Source organism: Alligator mississippiensis, chromosome 10, assembly GCF_030867095.1.
Source record: "Alligator mississippiensis isolate rAllMis1 chromosome 10, rAllMis1, whole genome shotgun sequence".
NCBI lineage: Eukaryota > Metazoa > Chordata > Crocodylia > Alligatoridae > Alligator > Alligator mississippiensis.
Window position 1 is genome coordinate 17,887,015 of NC_081833.1, and position 10,826 is coordinate 17,897,840.

Genomic DNA, 10,826 nt, shown 5'->3' on the forward strand with positions numbered 1-10,826 from the left:
CACCTTCAGAGGATTGCAATGTGCCCATTACATCCCACACAGGCTGGAAAGCTTGGGACCTGGGCACCTAGCAAGTCAGAGCTGAAAGAACTTAATGAGATACTCAGTAAGGACACAGAGACGAGCACACCACTGCTATGCCGACATGCTCATGTGTCTGTGGTTTGAAACCTCTGTGGTTGTGCCAGGGAGCATGGCTTCTCCTGCCGCTCCTTTGCAATGGGGGATTGCCTGGTTACACCCCTGTCCCACTGCGTACTGGAGCTGGCCAAGACCTCCGCCCTCCACAACCCCAGCAGAAGGCTCCACATTTTTAAGGACCAAGACCCCCAACACATGCCAATCCAGGGCTGCAGGGTATCCAACAGAGCTCCATCCACAGGCACCCATGGGAGTATCTGGACACAAGGCAGCTGCTCGACAAGGTACCCCTCTTGGAAACTGGACCGTCAGAGCTTAAGGAGCAACAGTTCCACACACTACCCACCTCAGGCAGCATGAGGACAAGGGATTTCAGGGCCAAGTGTACTACAGGGGAGGTTTGTGTCTCAGTCCCCTTGTGTCTGAAGCACTTTGGCATTATTGCTTCTGATGACAATTGAAGCACAGGAATAATCAGCCTCATCATTGGCTGACCTCTGGTGATGGTTCACTGGGCCATGTTGGCAGAGCTGTCAACAGCAGCAGGGAATCGACCTGGAAACCCACAGTCTATGGTAAGCATCAAAAATAACCCTCCCCAGAGCACTGCCAGGCTCTCTGAGTACAGGAGAGTCGAACTGTTCCCCCGGGAGAGGCTGATGATGCGGGCGGCTGAGTCAGTGCAGGCCGGCACCCGAACCTGGGACCAAGTCGAAGAAAGAGAGGGCTGAGAGGTAGAGGAGCTTCAGCATTGCAAGGAGAGAGGGAGAGAGGTGGGTGACTGCAGGGAATCACCGTAGTGGCAACTCCGGAGGAATCCTAAGTCCCTGAGAAGTAAATGCAAAGCACAAGGAGGAGCATGGCCCAGGCCATGGTGGGAGTGCAGAGGAGCTCAGCTTCCTGACATAAACAGGTTTCTGGGAGGCACCCTCCAAGTCTCTCCGAAACCCCCAGAAATAAGAACAGCCCCTTCATGCAAATCTGGACCCTGGTCACTAGCTGTTTTGGTCATCCTGACTTTTCTCACGCTCCTAAGGAGAAGAGACAGGAAGAGACAAAAGACTCATCTTTGGGCTTGTCCATATTTTGATTGGCTTGGCTAGCACCAGGGGGTGCATTGGGAGCCCAGCTGTTTACATTCACATGGACGTCACTTCTGATTTTGGCCCCTGCTGCCAGACATCTCAGCATGAGGGCTTGGTCCATGGAGACCACAATATATTTAATTTCCTGTCTCAGGCTGAAGCAGCTAAATCATTCCAAGTCCCATCAACTGGGGAGAACTGAATTGTTCAGGTGCGTACGGTGTTACCACCAGCAAGTATCTTACCTCCCAATCTCTTTAACCTGGGATATCAGATACTGGCAGGCATCCTACATGCACGCCCCAAGCCCAGATGTCCTGGGGTTCAGATGCCCCCAATTCTCACTCGCCCTTAGCCAAGAAGCCACAGGAGCAAGCTAGGGAGACATCCCCCATCTCCGTAAAATAAAGTATGTAGGTGAGATTCTCCCACTGGGAGGCTATTGTAGCCTCCTGTAGAGGGGCCTGCCTGCAGTGCAGTGGACAGGTCTCCACCCATAATCACACCAAGGCATTCAAGGTCAGGGAGAAAGGGATCTCCCTTTCCAGGTATAGCAAAACCTACCGTCCATGGTGCTGGTGACCATGGCAAATATTGTGATGGGCAAATGAAGTTCAGAGGGCATTGAAAACATGCAGTCTGGTCGGCAGGGCTCTGCCTGAGCTGACCTGCAGGTAATGGACTGTGGAGACAAAGGGAGGGAAGGTCTGGGGTGTAAAATTTTGAATTAAAATGGAATTGGGAAAAGGACACTCTGCAGCCTGAGGAAGGAGTTCATAGCAGGGAACAGGTGCAGAGAAGGAGAGGGAGGTTTATGTCTTAGTTTCCCTATCAGGCTCTATCTCCGTGTACCACGCACCACTGCCAGCATGCACAGCACAGTAGTAGTCGGACTCATCTTCAGCTTGGACCCCAGTGAAGGTTAAGGCAGCCTTCTGGCCAGATATAGACCCCGGGAACCGGGTGGTGATCACAGAGGGTCTCTTATTAGTTTCATAAATAAGCTGCCGAGGGGGAGAGCCAGGTTTCTGCTGGTACCAGCCAGGGTAGTTGCTGCTGTTTTAAAACCATTCTGGGCTCAACATCAGGGCTTGCTTCATGGAGAACAAGAAATACTGTCATTGGCAAAGTTCAGAGCATTTAAAATAAATATCTGATATGCAGGGCTCTGTCTGAGCTGACCTGCAGGACATGGGCAGTGGAGACAGAGACTAGTGAAGGTCGGGGGAGTTTCTAATGAAAATGGAAGTGGCAAAACCAAGCTCTGCAGCCTGAGCAGGGAGTTCATAGCAGGGCACAGGTGGAGAGGAGGAAAGGGCAGTTTATGTCTCAGTTCCACATCGGGCTCTATCACTGGGCAGTGTGTGCTGCAAGTATGCACAATACAGTAGTAGTCGGCCTCATCCTCGGCTTGGACCCCTGTCAGGGTCAAGGCGGCCTTCTGACCAGATATTGACCCCGAGAACCGGGTGGGGATCCCTGAGGACCTGCTGTTGGTGCTGTATATAAGCTGCCGAGGGGGAGAGCCAGGTTTCTGCTGGAACCAGGCAGGATAGTTGCTGGTGGTGATGGCTCCGGTGCTCAGGCTGCAGGACAGAGTGACAGTCCCTCCTGGGGACACGGATGCCGCAGGCTCCTGAGTCACCACAGGCTGCGACCAGACCCCTGAAATCAACATCACAAACCCATTATTAACCATTCATTGACCGCGCAGACAGCAAAAGAGGCCGACACCATGACAGTCACAACCTGAACCCTTCTGCTGACCTGAGCAGCATGTGATCAGTGTGAAGACGAGCAGGGCAGAGGCCATGGTGACGAATCCTGACCAGTTCGGCTTCCCGATGCAGATGGGTCCCGGGGTTAGACTGAGTCTCTCTTAAAGCCCCAGAGCTGAGAACAGCCCCTTCATCCAAATCTGCCCTCTGTCACTGGCAGTTGCTGGTGAATGCTCTCTCTGTGTCCCCATCCACTGCCAAGTAGGACTCTATAATCTACCAGCCACCTGCTGTCTCTGACCTCCCTGCTGGGCTCCTCCTGCTGAATTCTTTGCAGAGGATGTTATAAACTCAATCCCAAAGCATTAGGGCTGTGCTCTAGGGTGCTTGCAGGGGAAGAGCTGCTCCCTACCTTCAGGGAAGATGGCTTCACACTACTGTCAGCACAGGACACAAACATTTTCCCAAAGACTTGATAGTCTTAGTCAGGAGGCACCAGGCAGAAATGGGCTGTCTACTGGAGGAGAGGTCTCATCGTTCCCTAGTGGGGTCTTGGTCCCTGCCAATAGTCCACATGTACCCTCACGGATGGGAATCAGCATCCAGGGATGCTACAAAGCTAGAACATGTGCTTGGTCCCTGTTATATGTAAAGGGGACTGTTGGCCTGGAGAGAAAAAATGGAGGTTCCTGGTGCTTTCTCTCTCCAGGCAGTTGGTGGTCCAACGTACAGGGCAGCCTGTGCAAACTGGTGCAGTGGAAAGAGAGGAGCTGGCTCCCCCATTCGACATTCCCGGAGCGGGGACTGGAAGTCAGGAAGTTATTTCTGGAGCCAGTTTTGTTCAATATCTTCATTAACAATCTGGAAGATGGGAGGGAGTGCATGCTCAGCAAGTTGTTGTTTAATGCCAAGCTGGGTGAATAGTAGATACACTGGAGGGTAGGGCTGGGACTCAGAGTGACCTGGACTAATTGGAGGATTCATTCAGGATGGAACTACCCCATGCATCGCTGCAGCCTAGGGACCAACTGGCGAAGCAGCAGCTCTGCAGACAAGGACTAAGAAGACTAAGCGGGGATTTAATAGCAGCCTTTAACTACCTGAAGTGTGTTTGCAAAGAGGATGGAGCTGGACTGTTCTCAGTGGTAGCACAAGACAGAAGAAGGAGCAATGGGCTCAAGTGCAGCAAGGGAGGTTTATGATGGATGTTTGGAAAAACTCGCTCATTCGGAGGGTGGTGAAACACAGAAACAAGTTACCTAGAGGGGTGGTGGGATTTCCATCCTTGGAGGTTTTTAAGGCCTGGATCAGCAAAGTGCTGGCTGCAATGACCTAGCTGGAGAGTGTCCTGCTTTGAGCAGGGGTTTGGACTAGATAACTCCTGAGGTCCCTTCAAACCTAATTTTCTATGGATCTCTGTTTCCATTATTTTAATTGGTCGGAGGAGTCAGAGCAGAGAGAGTTTTTGTCACACTTCCCCATCTGACTGTATCACTGTGTGAGTACCCCCAGCTGCCACAGCACAGTAATAATCTGCATCATCCTCAGCTTGGACCCCCGTGATGGTCAAGGCGGCCTTCTGACCAGATATGGACCCTGAGAACCGGGTGGGGATCCCCGAGGGCCTGCTGTTGGTGCTGTATATAAGCTGCCGAGGGGGAGAGCCAGGTTTCTGCTGGAACCAGGCAGGATAGTTGCTGGTGGTGATGGCTCCGGTGCTCAGGCTGCAGGACAGAGTGACAGTCCCTCCTGGGGACACTGAGGACACCGCAGGCTCCTGAGTCACCACAGGCTGTGACCAGACCCCTGAAATCAACATCACAAACCCATTGTTAACCATTCATTGACTGCGCTGACAGGAAAGCAACTGCCCCCATGACAGCCACAACCAATACCCTTCTGCTGACCTGAACTGCACATGATCAGCGCCAAGAGGAGCGGGGCACAGGCCATGGTGATGAATCCAGTCCAGTTCAACATCCTGACACGAATGGGTCCCTGGCTGGGACCCTCTGAGTCTCCCTTAAAGCTCCAGAGCTAAGAACGGCCCCTTCATGCAAATCTGCCCCGTCACTGGCTGCTGCTGGTGCATCGCCCTGTCGGGACGTGGGTTTATTGCTTCTGCTTCCACCGCTCTGACAGCTGGCAGAGCAGAGTCCAGTGCACAGCGCTCGGAGGGAAGGTGCTTTCCTGTAAATTCCCGTTCATGCCGGTGGTTAAACATTGTATTCTTCCTGCTTGACTGTCATGGGAATAGACAGCAGGCATGGGGGGATACCATTACTATGTTTCATAGTTTCATAGTTAGTAGGTTCGGAAGGGACCTGAGCAGATCCTCAAGTCCGAACCCCTGCCATGGGCAGGAAAGGATGCTGTGGTCAAATGACCCCGATAGGTGTCTATCTAACCTCCTTTTGAAGACCCCCAGGTTAGGAGCGAGCACCACTTCCCTTGGAAGTTGGTTCCAGCTCCTGGCCTCCCTGACTGTGAAGTAGCACCTCCTGATGTCTAGCCTGAATCTACTCTCGGTAAACTTATGGCCGTTATTCCTTGTTACTCCCAGTAGTGCTCGGGGGAACAGGGACTCTCCCATTGCCTGCTGGTCTCCCTTAGCCAGTTTATAGATGGCCACCAGATCCCCTCTCAGCCTCCTCTTGTGGAGGCTGAACAGGTTCAGGTCTCATAGCCTCTCCTCGTAGGGCCTGCCCTGCTGCCCCCTGATCATGCAAGTGGCCCTCCTCTGGACCCTCTCCACATCCATCCTGAAGTGCGGCGCCCAGAACTGGACGCAGTACTTCAACTGTGGTCTGACCAGTGCCGCATAGATCGGGAGGATCACCTCCTTGGACCTGCTCGTGATGCATCGGTGGATGCATGACAAGGTGCGATTCGCCTTCCTGACTGCATCCCCACGTTGGCGGCCCATGTTCATCTTTGAGTCTATAATGACAACAAGATCCTTTTCTGCCTCTGCACCAATGAGAAGGGAGTTCCCCAGCCTGTAGGTATGCTGCTGGTTCTTGCTCCCCAGGTGCAGTACCCTGCACTTGTCAGTATTGAATCCCATCCTGCTCTCATCCGCCCACCCCTGTAACCTGTCCAGATCCAATTGCAGCCTGTCCCTCCCTTCTAGCGTGCCCACCTCTCCCCACATCTTAGTGTCATCCACAAATTTGAACAAGGTGCTTTTCACCCCCTCGTCCAAGTTGCTGATGAAGATGTTGAATAGTGCGAGCATGAGGACCGAGCCCTGGGGGACCCCACTGCCCACATCCCTCCAGGCTGAAAATGACCCATCCACCACCACTCTCTGGGTGCGGCCCTCCAGCCAATTAATGACCATTTGACTGTGTAGGCATTGACACCACAATCTCCTAATTTTTTAATGAGAATGGGGTGAGAGACAGTGTTGAAGGCCTTCCTAAAGTTCAGAAAGACTACGTCCACCATGTGCAATTGTGCATGCTCCCTCACTCTGTTATATCTTTCCTGAGCAAGATGTTCTGAATTGTAGTTTCTCCACCTCCATGACGAACTGTGGTCTCTGCTCTGCCCTGGGAAAAACACATTGCGTCACAGCTGGGGCACCTAGCTGATGTTGGTGTGCTCACTCCTGGCACTGGAGCATGGCTTACGTTGTGCCATGTAGACCTCCTGAGAGGCACTTCTCGTCCATGATCCAGGTGACTCCAGCAGGGCTTCGGCTCTTGTGCTTTGGCCACTTCTTAGCACTGTCTTCGTATCCCATAATATTCTCATTGTAGTGGAAAGAGGCCCTGACCCAGATAAAGGTCTAAAAGTGCTGGGTGCTACACAAGGCCATCCATGGACGTGGCCCCTGCCTAGAAGAGCACTGGAGAGGAGGAAAACTGGTGCAAATTATACACAGGCTGTTTTGTACACATTTATCTGTTAAAAATATTCAATCCTTTACACCGTTCAGGTCTCGCCGTCTGCCTCCCCAACATCATCCAGACGTAGGCAGTTTCCTTGGCCCGGCAGTAGAAACAAGACTCAAGCAAGGGCTCTGAGTAGAAGGCAACAGCTCCCAGGATCTGTGCAGGGAGGCTGGGTCCAGAGACAGGACTGGTCTGACAGGGAATGCAAGGAGAGGTGAGAGCAGCCAGGAGGAGTCCGTCAAACTGTGAAGTGGTTGACAGAGAGAGCAAGGAGGAAATTTGATGAGGATGGATTAAACTGCCCTGGGAGAGGAGACACTATCGTTTGGCTTGTTACTCTTCGGGCTGGTGTCTCCCTCCTCTCATGATCCTTCTGCTGTTCCTGCTGGTGGAAAAAGCAGGACTGAGCGGGTTTTGCTGCAAGTCCCCAGAAGACCTCTGGGTTCCCTACAGAACCAGGGCTCCCAGCACTAGACAGACTCCGTGTGAGATGCTCCCAGCTCTGAAGGCTTTACTTTCCCAGCAGTGAAGACAGAGAAAAGGATGAATCAGTCTGGCTGACAGACCCAAGTCCCAGGCAGGAGAACTGAATACCGACCAGTTGAGTGCAACACCAGGGGCTTAGGGCCAAGATGTCCCCACCACCCCATCCCCCGCTCCTGCCCCACCCATGTCTTTGGGTGAAGGTCCCAAGCACCCACAGGTGTCAGGAAAAGGATGTTGTTTCACAAAGGGCGAATTCAGAAACTGTGTGACATGAAGTGAATCGGCAGTTAGACCATACAGAAGCAGAAACCCTTCTTAGCTCATTTCCCTGGAGACCACCGTCCTTCAGTCATCTTGCAGGAGCTCTGTGCAGCACGATTGACATCTAGTGGTCATGGGAAACCTCTCCTGATACCTCAGCTAGGAAACAGAGCCGGGAGCTCTGCAAACAAGATCAGAGATCGTCTGCTTTGCTTTATGATCAAGGGTCACAAAGGGAAGCAGCAGGGACCAGCTGCATGTAACCAACTCACTGCTGGTCACAGCCCCTCCTCCACCCAGAAATGATGGCATGGGACAAAGCCCACGGGAGAACAACACTTCCCACTCCATTTCCTGACAGCCCGTGGATTTCTCTACTCAATTTCCTATGCTACAGTTGTAGTTATTTTCATCCAAATGCCAAACACGCGCAGAAATGATATGGGAACAGGAGCAGATTTGCATCATGGCTTTTGACGAGTTTGTAGGTGGGCACCGGTGATGGCTCACTGCATCCTCCATGGTGTGGTGCTGAACTATCCTGCCAGACTGCTCCATGGTGTGCATCTCTGTGTGCACATACACATGAATGACTCTGGGTGTGTAAAGCTGGCTAACATGTATTTCTGAAAACATGTAAGCCTTCATGCACCAGGGCTGAGAGACCAGGTCCTTCTGAATGTAAAGTCACACAGGGTGTGGTTTTGTGCAAAAGGCATGTAGCCTGTGATTATGTGCAAATTATCTTAAGGAACACATTGCACCCAGGCCAGGCATGGAGTCGCTTTGGACTTTGCAACCACAGTGAGAGGGCCTATCTTGTGCAAAGAAGGTCCATTCCCCTGGGCTCCCGTAGAGGTAAAATAAGGAGATAGGTCTTCTTTCAGGGTCTGAGCTTTTCGCCTGAGAGTGATGTTAGGGTAGCTTGTCATATTTGATGCTTTAAAGTTGCACCTCTTTATAGAGTGGTGGATTACAGTATTGTTTCAAGTTTTCTTCTTTATTTAGTCTTATTTAATCATTACTGAAGTTCTGTATAGCTTCATTATTATCTGAACTTTTCACTTTGGTGGTGTCTGCAATATCAGCTGGCCTTGACTCTCGCAAGCTTTGAGTTTGCTTGCATCATGTTTCTTTCTTTTTCTAACACAAGTTTTTCTAACGCAACATATTAATAGCTTTGTTACCAGCTCGACTTAACTGAACCTAGGACTAACCAGCTGAATTGGGGGATGAAATGGTTTGATATGTGAATGCAGGATGATAAGGGAGACCAATGTACAATACCCAAAGTAAGACACCGGAAAAAGACTAAAATGAAGAGGTGTGATCATGATGGGCCTGTTGAACAAAGCAATATGCTGACAGGATAAAATATGCATGATATGCTGACTGCAGAGAGTCCAATCCAAAAGCAAAAAGTCATCGAAGAAGTGAAGTTGAAGAAAAGCATAAAAGAGGGCTGCAAGAAAGTTATATGTGTTGTTGTCATCATCATCATTATCAATCCAGCGTTCAACAACTGGCTGGACCATCCCAGCCAACGATGCACCTTTGCTTCAGATAATGTGTGGCCAGGCTTTTCTGTTGAACAAAGTAATATCTGGGATTGGATGAGATTATCGTACTAAATGTTTTTCTCTCTCTGTGTATAAAAACTACTAAGATAACATTTGTAATATTAATGATGTTAGACTTTGATTTTAGGTTACTGAGCTGTCTGTGTTCATATTTCATGTTTAGGTGCTTTAGGATTCCCAAGTATTGTCTGGTGGATAGTGGTGCTAACAGTGGGGCCCAGTCTAGGAGGAAATACAGAGATGTTGTTGCTCTTCTCCTCTTGACTGTGTCCCTGTGAGGAGGGGCAGAGTGCCACACAGCACAGTAATAACCCACCTCATCCCCAGCAGCAGGGCAGGCCCTACGTGGAGAGCCTAAGGGATCTGAACCTGTTCAGCCTCCACAAGAGAAGGCTGAGGGGGGGTCTATTGGCCTGTTACAAACTAGTCAGAGGGGACCAGCAGGCATTGGGGAGTCCCTGTTCCCCCGAGCACTACCAGGAGTGACTAGAAATAACAGTCACAAGCTGGCAGAGGGTAGATTCAGACTAGACATCAGGAGGCGCTACTTCACTGTCAGGGCGGCTAGGATCTGGAACCAACTTCCAAGAGAAGTGGTGCTGGCTCCTACCCTGGGGGTCTTTAAGAGGAGGCTGGATGAACACCTTGCTGGGGTCGTTTGCCCCAGTGCTCTTTCCTGCCATGGCAGGAGGTCGGACCTGATGATCTGTCAAGGTCCCTTCTAGCCCTACCTACTATGAAGCTATGAAACTGTGTAGAGGGGGCTGTTGGCCTGGAGGGAAAATATGGAGGCTACTGGTGCTGTCTCTCTCCAGGCAGTTAGTGGTCCTAGGTACAGGGCAGGCTGTGAAAACTGGTGCAGTGGAAAGAGGAGTTACCTAGAGAGGTGGTGGGATTTCCATCCTTGGAGGTTTTTAAGGCCTGGCTCAACAAAGCGCTGGCTGGAATGACCTAGCTGGAGAGTGTTGTGCAGGGGTTGGACTAGATAACTCCTGAGGTCCCTTCAAACCTAATTTTCTATTAATCTGTTTCTATTATTTCCATTGGTCAGAGGAGTCAGAGCATTGAGAGTTTTAGTCACACTTCCCCATCTGACTGTATCACTGTGCTGAGCACTCCCAGCCCACACTGAACAGTAATAATCTGCATCATCCTCAGATTGGACCCCCGTGATGGTCAAGGCGGCCTTCTGACCAGATATGGACCCCGAGAACCGGGTGGGGATCCCCGAGGGCCTGTTGTTGGTGTCGTATATAAGCAACCGGGGGGGAGAGCCAGGTTTCTGCTGGTACCAGTAGGGATAGTTGCTGGTGGTGATGGCTCCGGTGCTCAGGCTGCAGGACAGAGTGACAGTCCCTCCTGGGGACACTGAGGACACCGCAGGCTCCTGAGTCACCACAGGCTGTGACCAGACCCCTGAAATCAAAATCATAAACCCATTATTAACCATTCATTGACCGCACTGACAGGAAAGCAACTGCCCCCATGACAGTCACAGCCTGAACCCTTCTGCTGACCTGAGCAGCACGTCATCAGCACCAGGAGGAGCAGGGCACAGGCCATGGTGACAAGTCCGAACTGGTTCAACTTCCTGACACAAATGGGTCCCTGGCTGGGACCCTCTGAGTCTCTCTTAAAGCCCCGGAGCTGAGAATG

At 51.4% G+C, this 10,826-nt stretch overlaps 3 gene segments (V, D, J or C); all 3 read right to left on the reverse strand.

The window, feature by feature from the left end:
• Positions 1-1,136: 1,136 nt before the first annotated feature.
• LOC132243492 (immunoglobulin lambda variable 8-61-like) lies at positions 1,137-3,039 on the reverse strand. The segment is given in 4 exon segments: positions 1,137-1,172; positions 1,895-1,908; positions 2,613-2,891; positions 2,994-3,039. Coding segments are annotated over 4 exon segments (375 nt in total).
• Positions 3,040-4,412: 1,373 nt separating this feature from the next.
• Positions 4,413-4,922, reverse strand: LOC132243493 (immunoglobulin lambda variable 8-61-like). The segment is given in 2 exon segments: positions 4,413-4,750; positions 4,852-4,922. Coding segments are annotated over 2 exon segments (384 nt in total).
• A 5,257-nt stretch (positions 4,923-10,179) lies between these two features.
• LOC132243494 (immunoglobulin lambda variable 8-61-like) lies at positions 10,180-10,826 on the reverse strand. The segment is given in 2 exon segments: positions 10,180-10,586; positions 10,688-10,826. Coding segments are annotated over 2 exon segments (453 nt in total).